The sequence below is a fragment of the Agelaius phoeniceus genome, chromosome 22 (assembly GCF_051311805.1).
Source record: "Agelaius phoeniceus isolate bAgePho1 chromosome 22, bAgePho1.hap1, whole genome shotgun sequence".
Lineage (NCBI taxonomy): Eukaryota > Metazoa > Chordata > Aves > Passeriformes > Icteridae > Agelaius > Agelaius phoeniceus.
The window spans coordinates 381,995-409,471 of record NC_135286.1 but is presented as its reverse complement, the minus strand read 5'-3'; the positions used below and the strand labels follow the sequence as shown (position 1 = coordinate 409,471).

The 27,477-nt window shown below is 59.5% G+C and overlaps 1 protein-coding gene across 1 annotated transcript; it reads right to left on the bottom strand.

Moving 5' to 3' along the window:
• On the bottom strand, positions 1–27,477 carry SLC9A1 (solute carrier family 9 member A1). The gene is made up of 12 exons (XM_054648249.2): positions 27,018–27,477; positions 7,987–8,447; positions 6,263–6,513; positions 5,578–5,795; positions 4,948–5,150; positions 4,634–4,723; positions 4,229–4,299; positions 3,632–3,805; positions 3,407–3,521; positions 2,919–3,020; positions 2,430–2,502; positions 1–1,801 (listed from the first exon to the last, which is right to left on the bottom strand). Exons 1-12 carry the CDS (start codon positions 27,343–27,345, stop codon positions 1,479–1,481), a joined length of 2,409 nt encoding a protein of 802 aa, XP_054504224.1. The 5' UTR covers positions 27,346–27,477; the 3' UTR covers positions 1–1,478.

Here is a 27,477-nt window from a genome sequence, read left to right as displayed (position 1 = left end):
TAAAAATTAACATTAATTTATTAGAATATTTATGATAAAAACCAAGAATCTCTTTACATGTGGGTTTGGTTTTTTTTTTTTCCTTTTTATACAAGAGAATTTCCATTGCTTTTTTTTTCCTCCTGGAAACAGAGCAGGGCAGCAGGCAGGCGCAGGCAGCGGCGCAGGCGCTCGCCCCGGTGACGCCGGCCCTGGGGGTGCCAGCGGGGCGTGGAGCGGGTGGGACGTGGCACAGGTGCCCACCAAGGCAGCGGGGCAGAGCGTGGCAAGGCACGGCACAGGGAGGGACAGCGGCCGGGGTCCCCGGGAGGGCGGTGAGCACCCCGTGGTACCCACGGTGGCACACGGCGGGAGCTGGGTGGCACAAGGTGGGGGACAAGGTGACAGACACAGGACACCCCGAGCCCGGGGAGGGCTGCAAGCCACCAGAACACCCGGTGATCCCTCCCAAGCCTTGGGGAAAGATGGGTCCTTCGGGACCCCTGGCACCCCCAGTCGTGCCCTGGCTGCCAGCCTTTGGGATCCAAGGTGTCCCCGCGCTGGGAGAGCTGGCACTTGGCTCTCCCCAGCTCCTCTCGCTTGCGGGGGGACAAACGGACAAACAACGCCCCCGGCACACCCCGGGCCCGTCTTTGGTTAAGGAGCAGCCGCTGCCGCGCTGGCACAGGGCGAGGGGCCGAGGCTGGCCCCTGGAGGGTCCCCACGGGGACAGCTGACAGCAGTTCCAGGAGGGATGGAGAGGCTGCTCAAAGCGAGGGGGCCCCAGCTTCCCCCCTGCATGGCTCTAGAGTATTTCTCTGAAAAGACCTGGCATGAAATGTGAGGCCAGGAGGGAGGATCCCAGGCACAGCCGGGCCCACGGGGAAGCTGCCAGGGCGCGGGAGCAGCGGCAGGAGCCCGAGGTGTGGGGAGGGGCAGGGAGTGTGTGTGAGAGAGTGTGTGTGTGTGTGAGAGTGTGTGTGTGTGTGTGTGTGTGTGTGTGAGAGTGTGTGTGTGAGAGTGTGTGTGTGTGTGTGTGAGTGTGCACCAGCCCCCTGACAGCTCCTGCTGTCCCATCTCTCCGCTCCGGAGCAAGGCGAGGGGCAGGGAAGCACAGGAGGGGAGAGGGGGAGCTGTGCCATGGGGAGTGATTGTGGAGACCCCTGGTCAGAGCCGGCCGCAGGTCCTGAGTGGGTGGGCACCTCTGGGGAGCCCCGCGGGGGCTGTGAGGCACCTGCAAATCCCAATCCCGGGCGGAAAATCATCCATCACCCCCAGGCCACGCGGCCCAAGGAGCCCCGGGCATGCCAGGGCTCCTTCCCTGCTCACTGGGGCCAGCCCAGGGCTCGCTGGGCAGAGCTGTCCTGGCAATCCCAGTCCATCCAGGACAGGCTCCCCTGACTGAACCCAGTGTGTAGTGACAAGAAACCAAAACGGAGAGCAAAGAACGAATGAATGAACAGAGAGAGAGAAACGATTTGGAGGCTTTGTGCCAGCAGCTACTGGCCCTTGGGGATGAAGGGCTCCCCCTCCTCGGGCTCGGGCCGCGGGCCGGGGTCGCTCAGGCACCGCAGCATCCGCTGGTTGCTGGGGCTGTCCCCGTTGCCCGGGGTGAAGACGTCGTCAGTCCCCGGGGAGGAAGGCTCCTTCACCCGCATCACCAGCCCCTCCTCATCCTCCTCGGGCGAGGGCGGGAGGCCACTGCAGCCCTTGGGCTCCTCGCTCATCAGGTCCACGGACTCGGGGGACTGCGGCGAGGCTGGGTCGATGGTGATGATGGGCAGGTTCTCCGAGTCCTCCTTGGGCTCGTAGGCCAGCGGGTCTGGGAGGCACAGAGGGGTCAGGCAGGGAAGGGGGGGGTCTCAGGGACCCCCGGTGATGCACCCCAGATGTTTTTTTGGGGCTGGGGTGCTTGGGCTGTCTCGCTGATTTCCAATCCAGCTGTGTAATTCCTTTTCCCGATTCCCACAGCCCGGTGGAGCTGCCGGCAGCCCGGCTCCATCGGGAAGGGCGAAGCTGCCCTCTGCTGATGAGCCGCGGGCTCGGCAGCCGCGGCACACCCGACACGCTGTCCCCGGAGCGGGAGGGGACGCACAGGACAGGGGGAACCGAGGGTGCCAAAGCAAATGCGCCATGGACAAACTGGGAGTGCACTGGCAACAGGTCCTGGGCTAAGCCCGCCCCTGAGGAGGGCTGGGAGGGGCACGGACAGAGACGTGGCTGCGTGGATGGAGCGAGCTGGGCTCCAGAGGGACTGCCCAACCTGCCTTCCCAGGGGAATTGTGCTGGGAGCCAGCTGGGCGCTTCTGCTCGGAGCAGCAACCCTCTGGGGCTGCGCTGGATGGGCGTGGGCTGGGGACGGTGGGGCCACAGGGAGCTGAGGAGGCGCAGGACAGCTCCGAGGGCTCCAGGTGAGGGCAGTGCCTCCTCCTGCAGCCCCTCCCACCTACCTGAGCCGATGCGAGCCCGGGACATGGTGGGCGAGTCCACCTTGTGTGCCGGCACCGTCAGGTAGTTGTTCATCTGCAACGGGAGCAAGGCACTGTCAGCAGCGTGGCCACAGGCATGGGCAGGGGACTGGGCACAGGCATGGGCAGGAACTGGACACAGGGATGGGCAGGAACTGGGCACAGGGATGGGCAGGAACTGGGCACAGGGATGGGCAGGGGACTGGGCACAGGCATGGGCAGGAACTGGGCACAGGGATGGGCAGGGGACTGGGCACAGGGATGGGCAGGGAGCAGCAGTGGGACACAGAGGACACGGGCACAGATCCTCCCAGCCTTGCTCCAGGGACCTGCTTGGGGCCTGGGGCAATCAGGACCCCCAAGGCTCGGGGTCACCCTCTGTCATCAAAGCTCAGCCCCCTCCCTTTGCCCTCCCAGGCTGGGAAGCCCCCCTGGCCCCCCTCCTGCCCTGCCCTGGTGTTCCCCCAGCACCTTCTGCTCCAGCTGCCGGGCCTTCTGCCTCCTCAGGAGCATCTGGTTCCAGGCTTCCTCGTAGGGGTCAGCCACCAGCGTGTGCCGGTTGTAGGATCGCAGCTGGGAACAGATCCCAGAAAAGGAGACAGGTTAAAATCCCTCATGGGGAGGGAAAGAAAGGTCACAGCCCCATTTGTCCTGGAGATGGAGGGAACAGCCACCAGTGGGCAGAGCAGGTGCAGGCAGGCTCGTGGCTCATCCCTGTGTGCCACCACAGGATGCCTGGTCCCAACCCACCTGGCCCAACAAGGGTTTAAGGGCTGGGCTCAGCCACTGACCAAATCAGCCTGACCCTCAGACTATCCCAGCACCATCCCAGGAGGAAAAGCCTCCTGGGGAAGAAGAGTCAGGCCAGGAGCCCAAGGCACATCAGGGTGAAGGGCCCAGCTGAGGGGCTGGTGGGCAGTGTCCCTGCCTCTCCCAGCGAGGCAAAGGGGACACCTCACCCTCTGCCGGGTTTTCTGCAGGTTCGTGCGGAGGATTTTCCGGATCTCCTCCTCCTTGTCCTTGGACAGGGCTGGCAGGACACGCTCCAGAGGGAGGGTCTGGGGGTTGATGTTCCTGCACGGACAGACAGGATTTAGAGCCACCCACCATTGGCTGCTCGCCCTGTGGCCACGAGCAGGGAGCACTCAGGGTGCCAGGGAGGGTGCCCAGGGCAGGGAACTCACTGGATGGAGACGGTGGAGACGGCAGAGGGGATCTTGCCGATGCCGCCGCTCTCCACCAGCTCGATGGCCTGCTTCATCTCCATCTTGTGGTAGAAGGCGATGAGCTGGGGCTCCTTGGAGCGCTCCCCCGCGATCAGGCACTTCTTCACGTACTTCTTGTTGAAGCGGTTCAGCCTTGCCAGAACGGGGCACAGGAGGGGCAGCCACAGCTCAGCCCTGGCCCTGTCTCACTCCCCACTCCCCAGGTCAGCACCGCTGGGCTCAGTGCTGGCTCCAGCTCCACCAGCACAGCTCAGGCCAGGCTTCCCCGAATCTCTCCCAAGCCAGGGTGTCTCCACAGCACCCAGCACCTGCTGGTACCCACGAGGGATGGCCCTGAGCTCCTGCAGGGACTGGCCACTGGCAGCTCCCACCCTGCCATGAACCTGCTGGGGGTGAGGCCAAGGGGTGCAGCCCTGCAGCCTCCCTTGCTCCCAACCCAGGGCCATAATTCCCCATAGTGAGTCTGCGTGTGGATATTAAAGCCTGGCACAGAGCTGTGAAACCTTCTGGGTGGTGACTGAAACCCTTCCCCAGCCACCAAACCTCCCCACTCACTTGTCCTTCCAGTGGTGATGCCCGTAGTGACCACAGATATCCTCGATCCCTGTCAGAAGGTGATCCAAGAACTGGAAGAGATGGTCCAAGGCGTGAGCAGCTCGGAGGGCTCCTACCCACCCCCTCCCTCCCCTGACACCCACACTGACACACGGGGAGGGCACTCAGGGTGTGTAAAGTCAGGGCTGTGGGTCCAGGATGGGCTTTGGGAGGGCAGGATGGACCCACACAACCGGGCTTGGCTCTACAGGCACTGGGGGTCTGGGTCAGAGCGGGCACTGGACGACACAGACAGGGCAGAGCCCTCGCTCTGCCCCCTTACCTTGGGCTCTGATTTAGGGGCAGGTCCCAGTGACAGAGGTGGCAGAAGCAGAGAGAGCAGAGGGCTAAGGCAGCACGCGTTACCTGCGTGTGGATCTCCTCGTTGATGGAGCGCTTCGTCTCCTGCTTCTTCTTCACAGCCAGCAGATCCACCAGGGGCCGGATGGTCATGCCCTGGGAGGGAGGGAGGGAGGGAGAGGGGGGTTAATCTCAGCCCAAGGCACAGTGGTGGCGGTGGGATGGGCTCAGCAAAGCCACACTGCTGGCAGTGTCACTGTGCAGCGTTCTGGGGACGCAGTGACAGGGTCAGGGATGGAGGCTGGGCAGGGGCTCCCCGCTCTGCACAGGGCCACGAGAGCCCCCTTTCCCTCGGAAAGCACAGCCTGGGTGCCACCCACCTGCACGAAGACGGTGAAGAAGATGACGGTGATGATGGCAGTGAGGAACATGTCCCTCATGCCGAAGTGCTTGTAGTCCAGCAGGTAGCCCAGCGAGAAGGCGATGGCTCCCCGCAGGCCCCCGTAGGCGATGATGAACTGGTCCTTCGGCGTCAGCTTCACGATCCGGAACTTGTTTATGAACCAGGTGAGCACCAGGACACCTGGGGGAGCAGCACAGTCCTGGGTGAGTGGTCAAGGATCCCTTGCAGTGCCACAGAGCCCACCCTGCAGCTCCTCAGGGGCTGTCTGCTCATCTCTACGTCCCTGAGCAGCTTCCACCCCATGTCTGGCACCACCACGGCCTCAGCCCCATCTCCCCAACACCAACCAGCAGCATGGGTGATGCCCACAGTGGAGCAGTGCCACCCAGGCATCTCCAGCCTCCCCTGCAAGGCAAACCATCATGGTCCTGAGAGTTCACCATGACCCAGGTGGCCACTCTGGCCAGGCTGGACAGGGCTTGGTATGGTGGAAGGTGTCCCTGCCCGTGGCAGCTGGAACAAGATGGGCTCTAAGGTTCCTCCCAACCCAAACCATGCCATGATTCTTTTACCACCCTGAGGGCTTTGCCTCCACACTGACACTCACCCAACACCCTGGCGATGAGGCAGAAGAAGAGCGTGCTGATGACGAAGGTCCAGTTCCAGTAGTGGTGACCAGCCACGGTGGAGACACCCAGGAAGATGAAGATGAGGGTCTCGCTCACACTGCTCCACATCTTGAGGAAATACTTGATGGTGGTGTGGGACTTGTGGGAGATGTTGGCTTCCACATAGGGCCGCATGACCACACCAGCAGCGATGAGCCTGGGGGTGAGGTTGGGGCCCTCAGCAGCCATGGGGACATGGGGACAGCCCCAAGCCCTGGCCCTGCAGCAGCATTCTGTGTTGTGACACTTAACTCCAGGGTAGGACAGGCCTCGTGAACCACCAGCTAATATTCAAGGCCTCCACAGAAGGCAACATGAGGTTTCTCCTTCCCCTGGCAGGGCAGGAGTGAGCACTGGAGCACAAACCCATGGTGTCCTGAGGGCTCAGCAGGCCCTGCCTGCTCCTGTGTGCCCAGGAGAACAGGAGCAGGCTGCCAGCACCCCGGGATCTGCGGGACAACTCCCAGACCCTCTTCTCTCATGTCCCTCCTTGCAAATCCCAGCCCAAACACACACCTGGGCCTCGCACTGACCACGCTGGGCCAGCCCGAGGACTGTGCTCACACACCCCAAAACCCCCCGAGGGTCCTGGGCAGGAGGGCTCCCCTGCCCGCTCCCACTCACGCCATGATGCCGGACAGGTGGAAGAGCTCAGCAGACAGGTAGGCCATGTAGCTGTAGAGGAACACGAAGAGGGGCTCGATGACGCGGATGTGTGAGGTGAAGCGGGACGTGAAGGCGGCGATCACCCCGTAAATGACGCCCACCAGGACCCCGCCCAGAGACACCACGAAGAAGCTGAGGAAGCCGAGGATGATGTCCAGGATGGTCACCTGCTCGAAGCTGGCAAACTCCTCAAAGAGGTGGTAGAGGACCTGGCAGGGAGAAAGGAGAGCAGGGTTCAAACTGTCCCTCTGGTATGGGACAGCCTCACCTCGGAGGAGACCTGTCCAGGGAGTGTGGCACACCTGAGCTGAGCTGTGTCCCTGCTTGGTGACCCCAAGCCAGGTGCGTGGCCAGGGCTCACACCAAATCCAGCTGCTGGTGCTTTGCTGTGCCAGACACAGACCTGGGGGGAGCAGCTCCCTGTCCTCTGTGCCCACAGGGACACACAAAGATGTGTCTGGGACAGCTCTGCTCTCCAGCTGTCCCAGGAGAGCCTTTGGTCACCAGCCAGAGGCTGTTCCTGTTTTCCCAACGAGCAGGTCAGGACAGATCCAGGCTGGGGAAGTCCTGACAGATGCATGGAGAGAAAAGCCTCCATCTGCCCTGCCCAGCCCAGAGAAGAGCCCAAGCCCTTGAGGTGGCTTCTGCAGCTGAGGGAAACCTGAGGGAACGACTCTGGGCTGTGCTGCCTTCTCCCACCCTCAGACACTGCAGAGATGTTAAAGCACATGTCAGGATGGGAAATGGGATTTAGGGCATCCTGCAGGAATAGCAGCACTTGCAGGCAGGGAGAGGGCGAGGTGCCAGCTCCTGCCTGTGGGGCCAGGCCCTGGGTGGGACAGGGGCAGACAAAGGCATTCCCCAGGGATGAGAGTGGGGACACAGACCCTGCAGGCACCCCTCTGCTGGAAAATGGGGGAGAAGTGCCTGGAAAAAGCCCCGTGGTGGGACAGAGTGTTCTTTGTCACCAGGAACCTTGTCAGCAGGGGCTGAGCAGCCAGCTCCGGAATGGACAGCTGGGATGTGGGAAAAGAGCCAGGAAATAGCAGTGGGTTAGGAGTCAGTTTAGAGGTCAGCTCTGCAGAGAGGCCACGCTGACAGCCAAGCCAGCACCTGGACAGTGATGTCCTCTGGAAAGGGAGCAGGCCTGGCCCCACCTCCCATGGGTCCCTGCAAAGCTGCTGCTTGCAGTAGGGCTGAGGGATGATGCAGGGGGGCTGCCAGCCTGGCTGCAGCCCCTCCAGTTCTCCCCTTTATCCACAGCTGATGTGCTGCCCTCCCACCTGCTGGGAGCTGGGGGACAGCAAGGGTGACCACGAGAAAGGAGACAGATGGAGCAGCAGCTCCAGGGCAGCTCTGCCTGGCCCAGGGTCAGCCCCTCGTGCTTCCCTAGCAGGGCAGGCACGGGCACAGCAGCAGCTCCAGCCAGGAGAGCAGATTGCCCGAGCCCATGGCTCCAAGAGGCTGGATGGGCAGGTGCCCTCAGCCTCCCCAGCCCTCCGAGAGAATCACTCCACCTCAACCCACCTCTGCAGGGTTTCAAGCCTCTACTTTTAGCTTTGCACCTGGACAGGGTTTGGTCCAAGTGGAGCTGCCAGGAGGCAGCTTGGCATGGCCCTGGCAGCTGCCACCACCCTGGGATGCTCCTGCACTGAGCAAAGCCCACGCCCCGGGGCACTCACGACGGTGACGGCGTCGTTGAGCAGGGACTCCCCGAAGACCAGGATGTGCAGCAGCTCGTTGATGTGGATCTCCTCGAAGACGGCCAGCACGGCCACGGGGTCCACGGCCGAGATGATGCTGCCGAAGAGCAGGTTGGCCAGCAGGCCGATGTGGTTGAGGCCCGGCCCGCCCAGCTGGCACACGGCGTACATCAGCCCCCCCAGGAAAAAGGCGTTCCAGAGCGTGCCCACCACGGCGAAGATGAGGATGGTGCCCAGGTTCTCGGTGAAGGGGCGCAGGGGCAGGAAGTAGCCGGCGTCCAGGATGATGGGGGGCAGCAGGAAGAGGAAGAAGATGTCCGACTTGAGGATGGGGGGCTTCTCACCCACCCCCTTGATGAGTCCCCCGACCAGAAGGCCCACCACGATGAGCAGGCAGCTCTCGGGAACGATGCTGGACACTGAGGGGATCACGTGGAAGCCTGGAGAGAGGGAGAGAGGAAGAGACGCGTTGGCTACAGGGATGGAGGATGGAGGATGCTGTCTGCAGGGGACACTCCTGCCGGAGTCAGGGACCAGTTCCCAGCCCTCCCTGCACTCCCTGTGACCCGTCACTCCCTGTGTGCCTCAGTTTCCCCTCCTGCCCCGCTCTGCCACGTGGAAACTGCAGCTTAACCAGAGCGTGGTACTGCTGGTCTCAGGCCAGAACCCTGAGAGCCCCAGCAGCAGCAGGTGACAGCCAGCCCTGGGACACCCCAGGGTCTCTCCCTGGACCCCAGGGTGACCACGGCAGGTGTCCCTGCCTGTGACAGCCCTGCAGCACAGACAGCTCTCTCCACACGAGCAGGCCCTGCTCCAGCTCTTCCCCCTGCAGCACTGCTGCCAGGCACACACAGGCAATGGCATTTCCCCCCCATCAGACAGCAGCCTGCCCACCAGTGCCACTACTGCCAGCGTGCCAGGCACGGCCCCATCCCCGGGCATCCCTGGCACAGGGCACTGTGGGATGGGAGCTGCTGCTTGGTGCATTTCAGGATGCAATTCTCCTTCCTGGAGGTCTAACCCGGCTGGTTGCAGCAGGGACACGATGCATCCTTGGGGTGAAGGTAACAGGGAACACATCTCCCCCTTTTCCAATCCCAGCCCTGGCCCGCTGGGATGACATTCCCACCAAGCAGCCCCAGCGGGCATCTGCCAGCACACCAACACCCACAGAAGGGTTCTGGGCTCCCTGGATCTCCTCCCAGGCTTTATAATTATTATTTTGAAGCGAGGCATATTTGTTCCCTGGCAAGGGAAGCAGTTTAAAATAAGGAACCCTGCCTTGGCATGCCGTGTTCCTCCGTTCCTTCCGGCCGTGCCATCTGCAGCAATCCCACAACAGATTCAATCCCCTCCAGAAGGAGCCAGATCCCCCCCGAGCCCGCAGGGGCCACATCTGTGCCACGGCCAGCTCATCCCTCCTCCAGCTGGGCAGACACCCCAGCTCCCACGGGAAAAGGCCTCAGGGACTTCCCAGCCTGGATGCAGCTCCTGATTTGCCCCCATGGGACTTTTTCCTCTTTCCTGGATCCCCTGGAGCCCACATAAGCTCTGAGCACCCCAAGGCAGCCCTGGCACGGAGCTCCCTGTGGGAGGGGAGGTGATAATCCCTTTTCCATGCACAGCTCATGCAAACCCTGGCAACCACCGACCCTTCCAGCACACCGGGCACTTTCTGGCTGGAATAAGGCTTAAAGCCACACGAGCAGCGAGAAGCCAACAGCAGGTCAGTTTTTGCTTGCTAAGTATGTTCAATCATGAATAAAACACAAACACTGACAATTAAGCATCTCTCACTTCTTCCACACAGGCCCCAGGATTCCATTAAACTGGAACATTCGTGTGCTGATGGGAATTCAATGGTTTACAGCCTTTTTGTAGGGCCCTAAAAATACACTTACACGGGCTGCATTTTAATTATGCCTTTGATTTCACTGAATCTGAGCCATTTTTTGCTCCCTGCTTGCTCCACTCAGTATTTTTAGAGCATTCCAGAGCTCATTGGTACCAATCTGTTGGTGGGAGCCAGCATCCCACTTTGGGATGGAGGTGACTGGTGGCAAGGATGAGGCCAGGCAAGGGTGAGGTGCTTTGATCCCAGCCCTGTGCCTGAACTTCCCTCCTGGAAGATGAGGAAGGCTGTGGCAGGATGCTGGGAGATGAGGATGCCCAGCCAAGGGGCAGCAGAAAGGGCAATAAGCCTTGATAATGGCTTTAAAGATTATGATTATTATAATAATAAGAACAATAAAATAATAATAATGTGACCCCTGATCCCTAAATCCCCAGCACAGGGCATGCACAATCACCCAGGCTTCCTCCTTTGGAAAACAAACTCCATGGGAGCAGCTCCCTCCCACCAGCATCAAACACCACCTGAACCATTAAAAGAGAGACAGTTGGGTTAAACATGAACCCCAAGAGGTTGAGCAAACACAGAAAAGGAAATGCAGGAGATAACAGCTCCTGTGAAAACAGCTCCGTGCCCACATGGCACAGCCAGCTCCCATGTGCCCAGCAAGGCACACACAGGGATTGCTCACTGGTGGTCAGCAATTCCTTGGGCTGGGGCACAAAGGAACCAGGGACAGGATCCCCAGTTTTAACCACAGACTGAGCACTTGCAGATCTGGGGGAAATCCCATCCTTGCAATTAAAGAGATTCCGGGCAAGGAAAGCTGGTTCTGACAAAGTTTGTTCTGCAGCTTCTGGGTCTTTATTTTGGGGCCAGTGGATTTGCTGAATGGGAGGGAGCAGGGAAGGGAGCACAGGACACAGCTGAAGGGCCCGGCACGTTCATGGTTAAGCCGGATGCTCCTGAGGCTTCACCCCACATTCCCAAACACCCACGCAGGGACACGGCCTCAGAGAGCCAGGGTGCTTCCAGGAGCATCCTGTCAGCCCAGAGGAGGCACGAGGAAGGAGAGTGCTTACACAACCCCTCCATCCTGGCCAGGTTCATTGGAGCAGGCTCCAGCAGGGGAGGCTGGAGGGAATCACTCCATTATCAACCAGGGCTAGGAGCTCTCCCAGCCAGGGGTGCTGCTCTGGAAGGAGGTGGTGCATGAAGGGGCAAGGGGGCAGTGAAGCCCCCAGGTGATGCTCTCCCAGCCCTGGGGATGCTGCTCTGGAAGGAGGTGGTGCATGAAGGGTCAGTCTGGGCAAGGGGGCAGTGAAGCCCCCAGGTGATGCTCTCCCAGCCCCGGGGATGATGCTCTGGAAGGAGGTGGTGCATGAAGGGGCAAGGGGGCAGTGAAGCCCCCAGGTGATGCTCTCCCAGCTCTGGGGATGCTGCTCTGGAAGGAGGTGGTGCATGAAGGGGCAAGGGGGCAGTGAAGCCCCCAGGTGATGCTCTCCCAGCCCTGGGGGTGCTGCTCTGGAAGGAGGTGGTGCATGAAGGGGCAAGGGGACAGTGAAGCCCCCAGGTGATGCTCTCCCAGCCCCGGGGAGCCCAGGCTGGTGCTGGCTGGGGCTGCAGGGAGGCTGCAGGGAGTGGAGCTGGCTCTGGGAAGGAGCAGGCATGCTCAGAAGGGCTGCCCTTCTGAAGGACACTGCAGAGAGCAGGGCTGGAGGAGACACGAGTGTCTGACAGCACAGGGGCCCCTCCAAGGGCCACTTTAACCCTGCAGGACACCTGGCTGGGCGGGCCCTGCAGAGGGGCAGCAGCAATGCCAGGTGAGGCATGCAGCAGGTGTGCTCACCTTCCCACATTCCTGTGTGACACACGGAGAGCCCCGCAGTGACACTCTGCTGGCTGAACCCCAAAATCGCAGATGTGTCACCAGCCCCGGGGACAAGTGATCCACGCAGCCGTGACTCAGCACCGTGCCCTTCTCTCTGTGTGGAGGGAGCAGCAGGGAGGGAGGGAGGGCTGGGCTGGGCTCCAGGGGCTGCAGAGCTCCCAGCCCTGGGATCTGGCGTTCCCACGCTGTGTTTGGGGCAGGTCGAGGATGGGGTAAGACCCCAGCAGGGCTAAAGCCCTGTGAGGAGGGCAGTGCAGTCACACAACATTTGCAACTGGCTCCCAGGGGAAAATCCATCCCAGTCCTCCGGAGTTTGGCTGCAGCTTCTTCCATGTATCCTCCACCCTCACAAAAAACACAGTGGATTCTCTCTTCCCTGGCCTGAGCAGCAGCTGCCCAAGGGTCAGCCAGGCTCTGCTGACTGCTGTGGCCTCCAGCAGGGATGTCAGGGTGTCTCTGCTCTGCTTCTCCCTTGGAAAACGGAGCCGGGTCCAGCGGCAAAGACAGGGAACAAGGAGAACGGAGAGAGCTGCACCAGATGCAACGGGGAAGCCTCGAGGGAAGGGGATGAAAATTGAACTTGCTCAAAAGGAATTAAAAAGCTGCTGCTTTACACCTATAAATAGAGTGAGGCCACGGCTGGTGTCACCCTGCCAGGAGAGGGGGTAAAACCACTGTACTTAAATTACATTCACTGCCTCTCACAAGCTCCAGCATCACCACGTGCCCTGAAACCCCAGCCCCACAGAGCTCCAAGCTGCCTCATTCCCACAGCATCCCACTGGGAGGGCACATGTGGGGCCAGGACGCAGTTTGGGCTTTGCCAAACCCTTCTCTGTTTCACCAGAGAGCGGGCAGGGTTTTAATGCAGGTGCAGCTCACCCCAGTGCTCCCCTGCAGCTCTTTTTGGGTTGGTTTCAGCAGCTTGGGTCGATTTGGGCAACCTTTTAAGCACCCAGTGGCTTCAATGTCCAGAACGGAAAAGCGTTGATTTTCCACCCCAAAATGCCATTTCCTGGTGAGAAGTTGACTTCTTGTTTTTTGTGTTAAGGCACAGGTACAGAAAGTGCTTCTAAGCGAAACAATTTCCTCCAGAACAAACCAAATGTTTCATTCAAGCCTCATTATTTTGTTGTCGCTAATTACGAAGCAAAGCCAAGAACCAGGAAGGTAATTAATTTATGCTGCTTTTTGTGAGTCATGAGTGAATGCAGATCCCACACAAGGGCCACAGAGCCACCCTCCAAACCTCGCCGTGGGCACAGTGTGCAAAGCCAGAAGGGAAAAGCAAAACCTCCAGCCCTGGTTTCAGGGTCACTCCTGCACCCCAAACTCGGGTGGGCAGGGGCTGCATCCAGGCTGGTGCTCAGGACAGCGCCCAGCACTGCCCCACAGCCCCAGGCGTTTTCAGGAGTCAGGATCAGCTTCATCCACATGGGATGGGATGGAGCCCTGGGCTGGTTCCCCAGGGTCTGTCTGCCCACAGTGCCCAGCACACAACGTCCCCAAAAGCCATGCTGGCACAGTCCATAGCCATCAGGAGCCCTTGCCAGATGAGGAAAGGGCTGTTTTATTGGTCCTTGGTGTGACATTATCACCCCCGTGCCGGCAGACCTTGCTCAGCCAGCTCGGCCCCACCCCACCCACCTGCCCCTGGTTTTTCCCCTCTCTCCCCTCAGGCAAACAGCCCGGGGCACAAGGAAGGAGCTCCTGTGACAGGAGCCCCAGGGCTGCCTGGTACAGCCCCAGCCCCCAGGAGCAGGTGTGTGTGGGAAGGTGACCCCCTGGACCCTGCCTGCTTTGCTGAAGATAAGAACAGGGCTGATAGCATCAGGCCAGCCCTGGGCTGACTCAAAACCTGAAAGCCACAGCACAAAAAGCAGACACTGCCAGGTGCCAGCCCTGCTGCAGCTCAGCCAAGCAGCCACAACCCAGAGCCTGAGCTGGCTCCACACCGGGAGACTCTGAGAAATGGCTTGGGAGCCCTCAAGGCACAGCCACATCACCAAAGCAGGAGGCTGAGCTCGTGCAGCCCCAGGGAAGAGCCTTCATCCCTGAGAAACAACAGATGCTCCCCTCGTCACTGTGAGAGGAGGGGCTGGCAGGCAGGTGCAGCAGGGCTGTGGTGTCTGACAGCTTCACTGTCCTCTTGCAGCACCAGAGAAATTCACCCCAAGGATGATGATGATGATGATGATGATGATGATGATGATCTCCCAGGACACCCCGAGGTTGTCCCTCCCATGTAGGGCTGGACCTGGAGATGCAGAAAGGTCCCCAGAAAGCTGAGCAGCCTGGGGAACAGGACCAAAGGCATCACTGCACCCTGCAGCAGCCAGAGGCAGGAGCTGCATGCAGACGAGCCCAGCTCCCCACCTGCCCTGAGACCCTCCAGGGAAGGCAAATCCCTCCCCAGGGCAGCCTGGAGGGGTGCAGGTGCAGTGTGTGAGTGCTGCAGGTGTGCTGGGCCCCCGTGGCAGCGCTGCAGTGCTGCAGAGGGAGAGCACACAGCAATCCCAGCTCTGAATCACCGCAGGCACCCTGGATCCCAGCCTGCCAGCATGGGCGGCCCCCCTGCCACAGCTGCTGCGTGCACTCACAGGAGCTGTTTACACAGGACATCTCCTCCCTGGGCCCCATCCAGCCTCAGCACCCACTCCAGCACAGGAATGGGCTCCTTGGTTTGCTGCTCCCACACCCCAGGGGCTGTGCCCCTCTTCCCAAACACCGTGGGACAGCTCTGGGAAGCCTGGTGAGCTGTGATCCAGCACTCCCTGCACAGCACACACTGCTGAGCCCAAGAGCTGCAGCCATTCCTCCATTAAACCCCAGCCCTGGGGATACCATGGGACAGCTCTGGGAAGCCTGGTGAGCTGTGATGTGATCCAGCACTCCCTGCACAGCACACTCTGCTGAGCCCAAGAGCTGCAGCCATCCCTCCATTAAACCCCAGCCCTGGGGATACCATGGGACAGCTCTGGGAAGCCTGGTGAGCTGTGATCCAGCACTCCCTGCACAGCACACACTGCTGAGCCCAAGAGCTGCAGCCATCCCTCCATTAAACCCCAATCCTGGGGATGGATACCATAGGACAGCTCTGGGAAGCCTGGTGAGCTGTGATCCAGCACTCCCTGCACAGCACACTCTGCTGAGCCCAAGAGCTGCAGCCATCCCTCCATTAAACCCCAGCCCTGGCAAGGACTGGGAGGACCTGCAGCAGCAGCCTCCCCGCAGGAGAAGGTGCCCACACACAACCACAAGATGCCCTGAGAACAATCCATGGACAGAGGCCTTTAGCACAAACACTTGAACACTTTTTTTTTTTTTTTTTTTGAGAGCAGCAAGGGCACGTACCCTGGTTTTATCTTGAAGCACTCACAAGAAATTAACAGATCAATTGGGAGTCTTTTACTGAGCTGGTATTAATTTCCTCCCAGCTGTAAAAAGGAAATGAGAGACAAAAGACATTAAATGGACTTGCCCACGTCCCCAAGTGAGTGGCGTGAGAGCTGGTGTGAGAACCCAGCAGCTCCCAATTTCCAGTCCTGTGTTTAGATAACGCTTCTCCTTCACACCAGAAGGGAAGGCAAGGACACTCTGCAAGAAAAGCACATATTAAGAAAGACCTGATTGCCATTAAAGACTGAGAGGCCCAGGGCCCTTGGACTGTCACCCCATGGCTGCAGCACTCCAAGTAGGGAGGAAAGCACAGAACCAAGGGGAGGCTTCAAGGCTTGGTGCCACCACATCTCCAAAAAGCCTCTTCCAGGCCCAGCTGTGCACAGCTGTGCATGGAGCAGCTCTCCTCGCCCCTCTGCAGCTCTAGAGCTGCCCTGTGACAGACACCAAGCCCAGAGAGCTTTGGGACACCAGGGCAGGGTTTGGTGCCCCCGGTGCCCCCGGCCCTGCTGACTGCATTCCTCGAACGGGCATGTTCCAGAGCCACTCCCAAAGCACAGCTGCGATCACCAAACCTGCTCAGAGCCTCTGGGCAGGCTCCACACAGCTCCCCAGGGCGGGACCATGACTCTTCAGCAGCCCATGGCACTCACCCAGCAGGAGCCAGGCACGGAGGCACTCGGGGACAAACTGCCACCCAGGTTCTGCTGTGGGTGCTTCGAGACTCACTTTGGCTTTTCTCCACCAGCTCTGGGTGGGTGCAGCTCACAGCCAGGCCTGCAAGGCTGGGATCTTCCTGGCACAGCTCATTTACCCTGGAAAAGTGAGTTTTCTACCGGGCAGCAGCATCCTCATCCAGGTTTATATCCTTCAAAACCGTGACAGCAGCTGGACTTGTGCATTTTGAGGAGGTTTAAGGTCTAGAAAAACTTCTTTAGCTCCAGGGAAAGGGACAAGGAGCTAAACATAACTCACTCTCACCAGCCACGCTCTTCCCAGATTCCTTCAGCTGCTACAAGGCGCTGGATGCCTCGAATAGCTGGGTTAGGAGGGGTCAGTGCCAGGGGACTTCTGGAATAGAATGCTCCCAGTTAACATCTGCGTGCTGCAAAGGGAACCTTCACACTGTTGGATGCAGATGGATGCTCTGGAGCCGGGGGGATGCAAACAGACAGTGCCTGGTCACCCAAAATAAGGCTCCAGTTGCTCTCCCAGCTCCTTACCCTCAGCCACAGGACACAGCATTTAATTCCCAGCTCCTGCTGACCCTCGAAGCCTTGGGGAGAGTTAAACCTGAGCCAGCCTGAGGTGACCACAGACAAACTCCCCAGGCAGGGCGATGCCAATCGCCCTTCCCAGGAAGGGCAGATTTCCTACTGGGAACACGGGCAGGAAAGACAAACAAAAGCTTTTCAGGAAACAACCTGTTGGTCTCCACTCGGACAGCAGGGAGGAGGTAATTGCAATTAGCACTGATTACTACCGGGCTTTGCAAGCCCAGACAGAGTGACACCACTCTCAGCACACGCCAGCAGCGCGTCCGGAGCCAGCGCGAGCACCCGGCCACTGGCACCTCTTCCCAGCACTCAGCACCATCCCAACCTTCCAACACCATCCCAGTGCACAGAGACACCACCCCAACCTTCCAACACCATCCTCAACCTTCCAACACCATCCTCAACTTTCCAGCACCATCCCAGCACTCAGAGACACCATCCCAGCACTCAGAGACACCATCCCGGCCTTCCAACACCATCCCCAGCACTCAGAGACACCATCCCAGCACTCAGCACCATCCCAGCACTCAGAGACACCATCCCAGCCTTCCAGCACCATCCCAGCACTCAGAGACACCATCCCAGCCTTCCAGCACCATCCCAGCACTCAGAGACACCATCCCAGCCTTCCAGCACCATCCCAGCACTCAGAGACACCATCCCAGCCTTCCAGCACCATCCCAGCACTCAGAGACACCATCCCAGCCTTCCAGCACCATCCCCAGCCTTCCAGCACCATCCCAGCCTCCCAACACCATCCCAGCCTTCAGCACCATCCCAGCCTCCCAGCACCATCCCAACCTTCCAGCACTATCCCCAGCCTTCAGCACCATCCCCACCCTTCCAACACCCTCCCCAGCCTTCCAGCACCATCCCCAGCCACGATGCTTCTCACACCCAGCCCAGCCCCTGGGAGCAGCAGCTGACACAGGAGAGGAGCTGTTCCTTCCGAGCTCACCCCCAGGGACCAAGGCTGCTGTGGGAAAAGTGTTCCCGAGGGAAACCGAGGCACTAACAGGGCTGGAAACACCAGCTCTTCTCTTCAAAGGCCTGTATGTGCTTAAATCTGTGCCCCTGGTGTGTCTGCTCCTAAATCTCCAGCAGTGGGGTGGGAAGCTGCCCTCTCTCCAAATCCGTCATTAGGATTTAGCATGCCATGACTCCAAAATGCAGAATAATTCCAGGCACTGGAAATAAACCAGTGCCACGGGGTGTCTGCTCTGCAAGTGTGTGTCTTGCACAAGAGAGGGGAATTATTTCCCTAGCAGCACCCTCTGTTCAGTGGGATTTAAGTGCTGTCCCTGGAGGTCGATTGTATTGCAACTTTCTGGAGACAAAGACCTCAGGCGCTGAGATGTTTGTGAGTCACTCCTGGGCAGCCCAAGAAAACGTGTGTGTGCTCTTCTAGCTAAAAAAGTACTTTGCATTCCTAAACTTTCCACTCCAAAAACCAGCCCAACTTCAAACGAGCCTCAGCCGTGCCCTTCCTATGCAGGCAGGTTCTGGGAAGGAACCCCAAGAGACGTGGGGTGATGCAACACCAGATTTCTGCACCACCAGAGGTGACACAGCACCAGCTGCATTCTCACTGCTCCACTCCAAGCAAGGCTCAGCCTGGATCTTGCCCCTTCTGGCAAACAGGCAGCAACGAGTGTGCGCACGCCCGTCTGCTGAGCTTTCACTTTGGTTTCCTCCTTCCCAAGCAGGAACATACGAGCTCTGCTGCCCCAGGAAAGAGCCAAAGAACAGAACACGACGAGATTAACACACAACTGGAAGGCATTGTGAAATCAGAGTGGTCCCTGAGACGTCCAACACCACGGGGAGCAGATGGTGGGACCTCAGTGGAGCGAGAGGATCAACCACCAACACTTGGTTCAACCCAAACCATGCCCTGCTCCTCGGCTGTTTCCTTGGAAGCTGTTTGATCTCAGAACACTGAGGTTTTCATCAAACCTACACTGGCAGTTTTGAGCCCCAAAGGGTGAGAAAAAGCTGCTGCTGACTCAGGCAGCCCAGTGCAGGGATGAGGTGCAACCCAGCTCCAGCTCCACTCAGCAAGGCTGTGTTTTCACAGAGTATTCCGTGTGGATTTCGGGTTTTATTTGAACAAATTAGGCCTTGGGGACCCAAAACAGAAGGGAAAAAAAAAAAAAGAAACCAAATGTTTACAAGGCAGCTGCAGTAACTCATCCCCATTACTGTTGGTGCCCACAGCTCCAAGGATGCTGTACCAAGGACCAAGCCCTGCATGATCCTGGGACAGGCCCAGAGCCCCCACCAGCCCTGCACCTACAGCCAAAACCAGGGCTTGCAGGAGGGAAAAGGGGAAGGATTGTGATAAAGAAGCATTTATTTGCAAGTCTAATGAGCATCTGGTTTGTACAAGTGCTAGAGAGATGTCTGTGTCTCTTGTGCACAGAGGGGCTGCAGTCCCCCTGTGCCCAGCATTGCTGTCACCCCAGGAACAACGCTCTGCCCCCCACCACCACCTGGTTTTCCCTTCTCCCATGTGCACTCCTCAAACCCCAGCAGACTATTTAGCTACATTAATTGCAGACAGAAGACTCGTCCTCCACCCCACTAATTCCCAAGGGAACTCCAGCATCTCTGGGTATCGTGGGCAAGCTGTGGTTGGGTGATTGGGCAGTTTGGGAGAAAGGACGTGAACCAAACAGGCCAAGCATGACCACGTTCTGTTGTCACCCCACAAACCAGCCCAGGTGACCTGCAGGGCTCAGGGCAGGAACAGCTCCAGGCCAGCCCCAAGCTGGGCTCTGGCTGCCACAGGACTTGCAGCACCCACACCCCAAATTCCATCCACAGCCTGTGTGGGCAGCCAGCCCATCCCTGACCCCAGCACCAGGTCTCCAAGCCCTTGTTGATAAATGGGATGAAACAAAAGCTTTGGTTCCTGAGGGCCCCGAGGTCCAGAAGCTGCCACGGGCAACAGGGTCCCTGCAGGGAGCAAAGCCAAGGCTGCAAGGGAGAGTAATCCTGCCTTAATGGACATTGGGGCTCACCAGGGAGGAATGGCTGTGATTACAGACCTGCTCTGCTTTTTCCACTCCATCACCATCCCGTATTTCACAGCAGGAATCTTTCACTCTCCCAGCCATAATTAAACTAATGGTTTTCTCAGATCCATGGAGGGAACAGTTTGGATGTTTTTTAGCTCAGACACCAGCAACGGGCAGATCAGAGAGGAAAAAATAAATGCTGTGGCTGTTTTTTCTGAGATGGCAAAGCAGGGGAAAAGGGAGCCAAAGCATGTTTAGATCATCCCCCAACAAGGAAGTGGGAATGCAACAAGTCTGCATTGGAAGAGACTGTTTAAATTCATCATCACGACAATTTACACTTCTGTGGCACCAGCTGCAGCAGCACTTCCAAATCCTCTCTGAGCAGTCACTCCCAAGGCCCAGCTCCCCATAGCAGCTCCCTGGGACAAGGGGGGACACTGGGGTGGCCCCTCCAAAAGCTACAATTCCAGGGCAGGGATGTGGGCTGATAAAAACGTTTGAAAAGCACCCAAGTGTTTTAGCACCCAAGAGTTTTAGCACCCAAATCTCGCTGCCAGCCAGCAGCCACCAGCTTCTACAAACGTTTCTCTGGCAATTTTGAAATTGTCTCTTCTCCTCCAGGCACAGGAGCCACCCCCCATGCCCTGAGCCTCTGTGGGGCTCCACAACCCCCATGCACCCCCATCAGGCTCTGCCCTTCTTCTCCCAGCTCCTATCACCAGCTCACAGGCCCTGAGAGCTTCCCTAATCTTGCTGCTCTGCAGGCACAGCAGTGCTGGGGAGCACTGGAGCTCTCCAAAGCAGTGTCACCCAGCACCAGCGCTGTGCTGGCACGGAGGGCTGAGCTGTGACACCAAACCTGCCCAGGGCACCAGCGTGTCCCCACATAACCCACCCCAGCACAGCTCTGGGCTCTGCTCGCCGAGCACAGCTCCGTCCCCAGCTCGTTTTACACCAGCCCAACAGGCACAGGTGGGGACACGGTGGGGACACGGTGGGGACGGTCCTGCAGTGCCAGGCTGGCGCTGGCAGCCATCACTCGGTCTGCAGGGGCAGGGAACACCCCAGGCACAGCAGGGCTGCCAAGGGGGAAGCAGACACAGCAGTGACTCAGTGACTGTCACAGCAGCAGCAGCAGCAGCACGCGGTCAGCGAAGGAGCTCGGCTGCCTGGGGGAGCCCAGCGTGGTCACTGCTGTGGGGACACAGGGAGCGATGTCCCCACGCCCTGGGTCCGGCTGAGCTGGAGCCCATCTGCCCCACAGCAGCCCTCAGAGCTCTGTGGTGGCTGGAGGGGCGCTGATAACACCCGGTGCTGATAACCCTGATACACCCGGTGCTGATACCCTGATACACCCGGTGCTGATACCCTGATAACACCCGGTGCTGATACCCTGATAACACCCGGTGCTGATACCCTGATACAGCCAGTGCTGATACCCTGCTACACCCGGTGCTGATACCCTGATACACCCGGTGCTGACACCCTGATACACCCGGTGCTGATACCCTGATACACCCGGTGCTGATACCCTGATAACACCCGGTGCTGATACCCTGATACACCCGGTGCTGATAACCCTGATACAGTCGGTGCTGATACCCTGCTACACCCGGTGCTGATACCCTGATACACCCGGTGCTGACACACTGATACACCCGGTGCTGATACCCTGAAACACCCGGTGCTGATACCCTGATACACCCGGTGCTGATACCCTGATAACACCCGGTGCTGATACCCTGATACACCCGGTGCTGATACCCTGAAACACCCGGTGCTGACACCCTGCTACATCCGGTGCTGATACCCTGATACACTCGGTGCTGATACCCTGATACAGCCGGTGCTGATACCCTGATACACCCGGTGCTGACACCCTGATACACCCGGTGCTGATACCCTGATACACCCGGTGCTGATACCCTGATAACACCCGGTGCTGATACCCTGATACACCCGGTGCTGATACCCTGCCCGGTGCTGATACCCTGATACAGCCGGTGCTGATACCCTGCTACACCCGGTGCTGATACCCTGCTACATCCGGTGCTGATACCCTGATACACTCGGTGCTGATACCCTGATACAGCCGGTGCTGATACCCTGATACACCCGGTGCTGATACCCTGATAACACCCGGTGCTGATACCCTGATACACCCGGTGCTGATACCCTGATACACCCGGTGCTGATACCCTGATACAGCCGGTGCTGATACCCTGATACAGCCGGTGCTGATAGCCTGATACACCCGGTGCTGATACCCTGATACACCCGGTGCTGATACCCTGATAACACCCGGTGCTGATACCCTGATAACACCCGGTGCTGCTCACAGCAGCAAAGCTGCCCCACACTCGCCCCTCAGCAGGAGCTGGGGCTGGGCAGCAGCTGGGAGGGGACACTGCTGGCACTGTCCCGGGCTGACCAAAGGGATGTTGCACAGCACATCAAGCAAAGGCTACAGAGGAAGAGAGGGTGGGCAGCTCTCATTAGGACGTCTGCTTTCCGGAGCAGCCACAACGCTGCTGAAGGTACTTCCCAGGAAGTGACTGGACATCATCTGCTGATGGGAAGTAGAGAATAAATCTTTTGTTTCCCTTTGTTTCCGCACATGGCCTTTGCTTTTGCTTTATTAAACTGCCTTTATCTTGATCCGTGAGGATTTTTCCATCCTAGTTTCTCCTGCAGAGAGGGAAGTGATAGAGCAGCTTGGTGGGATCATGGACTGGTCTGGGTTGGGAGGGACCTTAAAGCCCATCCAGTTCCACATCCCCCACCCCGGGCAGGGCACTTCCACTGTCCCAGGTGACTCCAAGCCCTGTCCAGCCTGGCCTTTGACACTTCCAGAGATGGGGCAGCCTCAGCTTCTCTGGGCAGGCTGTGCCAGGGCCTCACCACCTCCTGAGCATGTTATTTCTTATATCTAATCTAAACCTGCCTTCATAAAACCACTTCTCCTTGTCCTGTCACAACAGGCCCTGGTATGAAGACTCTCTCCATCTGGGGGAGATGGACTCCCAGAGAAAAGAAGGAAAGGCACCACCCAGCTTTCAAACCTTGGGCTCAAGACATTTATTTTAGGTTACTTTCCAGCCAAGGTGAACCCACCACACCCTGCCATCTCCCTGAGCTGGAGGTGGAATGGCCAGGACGCTCCAGGGGAAGCCATTTGGTGCAGACAGACAGCAGGACATGCCTCAGTGGAAGGTGGCTAATGCAATAGCACTCTCTGCTTCCTGGCTTCAGAAGGAAGGGCCAGCATGGCTTTGGAGGCACAGGTAGCCCCAGCTCTTCTCCAAGGTGGGTAGGAGCTGGTGCTCACCACAAAGCTCTGCCTGCTGGGCCCAGCACAGCCAGCAAAGGCTGACCACAATCTGTTATTTACATTCCTGACTCACTCCTTCCTTTCCCCTGAAACCAGGACGTATTTACAGCCCAACTTGAATTCCCCTAAACGTCTCTGGGAGCCGCGTGAGCTGAAAGGTCAACCCTCAGAGTGAGGAGAGCAGGTTCTCCTGCAGGGAATCCCCTCAGCTTACCAGCCTCTCCCTGGGCAGGGTGTGAAGGAACCCCTACAACACCCCTGCAAACCTGGGAGAAGGGCACAGAGAGCTCCTGACTGGGGTTTTTGGGAAGGCCTGGCCTTCTGCAACAACACAACAGGCTGAGACAATGTCTGGCTGCAACCTGCAGCTGCAAAGGCTTCTCCTGGCAGAGTCAGGCCCCCACCAGACACGATCTGCACATGGTTGTAGCTGCCCCTCACTCCCTCTTCCCCTGCACAGCCTTAAAATATCGTGTGAGTGTTAAGCAAAGCAGCCAGCAGCAGCTTCCCCTTCTCCACGGGGATTGACACAGCAGGAACAGCCCATGCCTGCAGGACATGCAGGGCACATCCCCCTGTGCCCTGCCAGGTGAGGAATCCTCCAGCAACAAACACCTCTGAGGCATTTTACAAAACATGCAGCGAGAGGGGAAGGGCTCGACTCACACCTTAGATCCCTCAAACAAACTCACAGTGAGAGCTGCTGGAGAAAGGACAAATCCCCTGGATGGGACAAAAGGAGGATGCATTTAAGTCTGAAGAGCTGTCTAAAGCATCAAGAGCAACAGGGGGAAACTGAGCAACAGGACAAGGTCAGGTTGCATCTCCAGGCCTGGAGCAGAGCCCTGGGAGTACTCCTGAGCTCCTCGACACGGTCACCCTGCACTACCCGAGGGTGACACCCTGAAGTGACTCACAGGGTTGAAGACTCAGTTTTGTAGCAACTTGTGGCTCAATCAGCAGCTTCAGCCCAGCAAGGAGAACTGTGGAGCTGGAGGGGAGCAGGCAGGAGGTGCTGCCATGCACAGCCCACACCCCGGGAATTCCTGTTCTTGGGAAAAGATGAGGTTGGTCCCCTCAGGATCAGCCTGATGCATCAATAAACGCACACTGACAGTGTGGGGAGAAAGAGGAAGCGCTGCAAATTCCTGTTCTATTTATCACCCCCCTTTGTTCCCTTCCTGGAAATGGGATGCTGCAGACCCTGTCTGGTGTAGGGAGCCTGGAGCTGTGTGAGCCCCATCCTGCCACTCCCGGCTGTGCTGCCAGCAGTGCCCCATTGTGCAAGAGCCATCCCTGTGTGGAAAAAAGCCTATTTTGCTGCTGCTGAACAACACCCCGTGATTCAGGGCAGGAAGGACGGGGCTGGGATAGGGACACGGAGCACTGAGAGGTTTTTGGCTGCTCACGAGCACAGGGAGCTGTACCTGCAGCTGGGGAGCATCCTGCCAAGGCAGCACGAACAAGAAATGCAAAACGCTGGAAAGGAGGCCAAGGACAAGGGTGTCCCGGGACCGCCCTGCTGCCGAGGCCCTGTCACTGCTGTAGGTAAGCTAAGGTGTGGATTTTGGCATAACCAACACCTCTGGAGCTCTGCAGAGCACCTGCCACCTCTGCCAAACTTGCAGGGCAGCCTCTCCTAAAATACCCCCCTTGAAACACGCAGTCTTGCATAATACTTGTAGCATCAAAGACCTGACAGCCGGCAGCCACAACTTTTCCTGCAGCAGCACCACCGAGCCCTGGCTGCGGGCAAGGGAGGCAGGAGCAGCTCCCACAGCAGCAGTGAAGTGGCACAGAGTGCTGGGTGTCAGCTCCCACAGCAGCAGTGGCACAGAGTGCTGGGTGTCCCCTGCCCACAGCAGCAGTGGCACAGAGTGCTGGGTGTCAGCTCCCACAGCAGCAGTGACACAGAGTGCTGGGTGTCAGCTCCCCATAACAGCAGTGGCACAGAGTGCTGGGTGTCAGCTCCCATAGGAGCAGTGGCACAGAGTGCTGGGTGTCAGCTCCCATAGGAGCAGTGGCACAGAGTGCTGGGTGTCAGCTCCCATAGGAGCAGTGGCACAGAGTGCTGGGTGTCCCCTCCCCATAACAGCAGTGGCACAGAGTGCTGGGTGTCCCCTGCCCACAGCAGCAGTGGCACAGAGTGCTGGGTGTCCCCTGCCCACAGCAGCAGTGGCACAGAGCGCTGGGTGTCCCCTCCCCATAGGAGCAGTGGCACAGAGTGCTGGGTGTCCCCTGCCCATGGGAGCAGTGGCACAGAGTGCTGGGTGTCCCCTGCCCACAGCAGCAGTGGCACAGAGTGCTGGGTGTCCCCTGCCCACAGCAGCAGTGGCACAGAGTGCTGGGTGTCCCCTGCCCACAGCAGCAGTGGCACAGAGTGCTGGGTGTCCCCTCCCCACAGCAGCAGTGGCACAGAGTGCTGGGTGTCCCCTGCCCACAGCAGCAGTGGCACAGAGTGCTGGGTGTCCCCTCCCCATAACAGCAGGGACACAGAGTGCTGGGTGTCAGCTCCCACAGCAGCAGTGGCACAGAGTGCTGGGTGTCCCCTGCCCACAGCAGCAGTGGCACAGAGTGCTGGGTGTCCCCTCCCCATAACAGCAGGGACACAGAGTGCTGGGTGTCCCCTCCATCCCCCCGAGCTCTGTTTGCTCTGCTGTTTGCCAGCTCTCCCCGTGGCCCCGGCAGGCCCGCGGCCCATTGGCCCCTCCTTTCTCCTCCAGCTTCCGCACAGATATTCCTGATTTCATCACTCCCTGCTCTGGGAGCAGCGCTGAAGGCGCAGTGCCACAGCAAAAGGAGCCCTGCGAAGGGAGCCCTGCCTGCCCAGGGAGAGGCTCCTTCCCCAGGTCCTTTTGGGGAGCGCCAGGAAGGCACAAACCCCACCTGGTTCCAGCCCGTCCTGACTGCCTGTCTCCCAGACAAGCCTCCGGGTCTGAAGTGTTCTCACTCCTCCGCCTGCACGTAAATAAAGCACTCAGGAGGGACTGTGGAAATGGGGCTGCACCTGCCCACGCACGCTCGCAGCGGGCTGGGAAGGGGATGGGGTATTGTGAGCAGTAGCTGGGCAGGAAGGGTCTGAGCTCCTGAGGGTCTCTCAGACAGCTCCAGACCAGGACAGGGCACAGTTTACAACAGGAACCAGCTTTAGAAAGCTCCCAAAGCACGATTTCCCTCAGCAAGCTGCAGCCCCCCATTACTGAGTGTTATTAAAGCACTGATGGCAACTGAGGAGCAAAATGAAGGAGCACAGAGCTCCCTTCCCTCCTCACCTGCTCCAAGGCAAACATTTCACCTGCCCCCTGGCTTTATCACCAGGGATGGGACCAGGGCCAGCTCAACCTCTGCACTGCCGGGGACAGCACAGCAGGTTCCATCACGTCACAGGTTTGGGCTAATTCGGCTGGTATTGATCCAGCTGCAGAAGTTTGGAAAACACTTTGTCAAGAACCCCCGCCGCGGCAGAGGGATGCTTTGATGCTTTCCCAGAGCGGGGCATCCCAGGCTCATCCCAGAGGGTGACTGTTCCAGCCCCAGCCGCTCTCTTTAATGCGGGAATCTCGGGACGCTTTGCAGCAGAGGCGAAGCCACCCCGCTCTGCTGCGGAGGGGGAGGAAGGAGAGGCCGAGCGCCGGGAGGCTTCTGAGGGACTCCTCCAAGGTTACAAAAAGCATCTGTGGTTCAGAGAGGAAGTGAGCAAACTGGGTGCTTCCTCCCTGGGTGTCACAGGGAGGAGAGCAAACCTGGTCCCAGCAGGGGTCAGGAGCATCTCCAGACCGGCTCCCAGGTGGGAGATGAGCAGTCTGTGGGAGTGCAGGGACCGGGATGCCGCTGTCCACCAGGCCCAGGACAGAGAGCCAAGGTCGCGGGGAGAGCAGCGCCCAGCCCGGCCCGGCCCGGCCCGGCACATGCAGAAGATGTGCCGCAGATTTTGCCCTGGGATGTTTGGGGTGGTCCCACCGTGGGATGTTCAGAGGGTCTCTCCCTAGGATGCTCAAAGGGTCGCTCCTCGGGATGCTCACAGGAGCCACTCCTGGGGATGGCTGGGGGTGCCTGTCCCACCCGGCCGGGGGTCCCGCCCCGGGATGCTCGGCGGGTCTCTCGGGGCAGATGCTCACGAGGGTCACTCTTTGTGATGCCCGGGGGTCTCTGTCCCATTTGCCCGTGGGTCCCTCCTTCTCCAGGCCCTGCCCAGGCCCTTTCCCACCACGGACCCCCCCACAACGCGCCCACCTACCCAGCTTCATCAGGCAGGCCAGGAGGATCCAGAGGGAGATCTCGAAGGGGATGCGGACGTGCGTGTAGTCGATGCCGATGACCGGGAAGGCTTTGCGGTGCTTGGCGTGCCCCTCCGCCGAGCCGTTGGCCGGCTGCTCCTTGAGCGGGTGGATCTCCTCGGGGGCGGCGGGCGGCGCGGCCGTGAAGCCGGGCACGGCGCCGCCGGGCAGCGGCGCGGGCTGGCCCTCGGAGGTGAGCATGGGGTTGGCCTGCAGGACCTGCCCGGGCAGCAGCGGCCCCAGCAGCAGCAGCGCCCAGGGCAGGGCGCGCAGGGCCGCGGCGCCCATGGCGGCGGGCTCGGGGCGCGGGCGGGCGCGGGGCGGCGGGGCGGCCGCGGCGGCGAGGGCTGGAGCCGCCCCGCCACAGCCCGAGCGGAGCTGGGGCGGCCGCGGCGCCGGGCTCGGCCCACACAGCGGGCG

Coding starts and splice junctions, on each gene's coding strand:
- SLC9A1 (XM_054648249.2), bottom strand. CDS start 27,345: ATGGGCGCCGCGGCCCTGCGCGCCCTGCCCTGGGCGCTGCTGCTGCTG. Junction 4,724..4,947: donor TCTTCACCGTCTTCGTGCAG/GTGGGTGGCACC, acceptor CCTCCCTCCCAG/GGCATGACCATCCGGCCCCT. Junction 4,300..4,633: donor ACGAGGAGATCCACACGCAG/GTAACGCGTGCT, acceptor CATCTCTTCCAG/TTCTTGGATCACCTTCTGAC.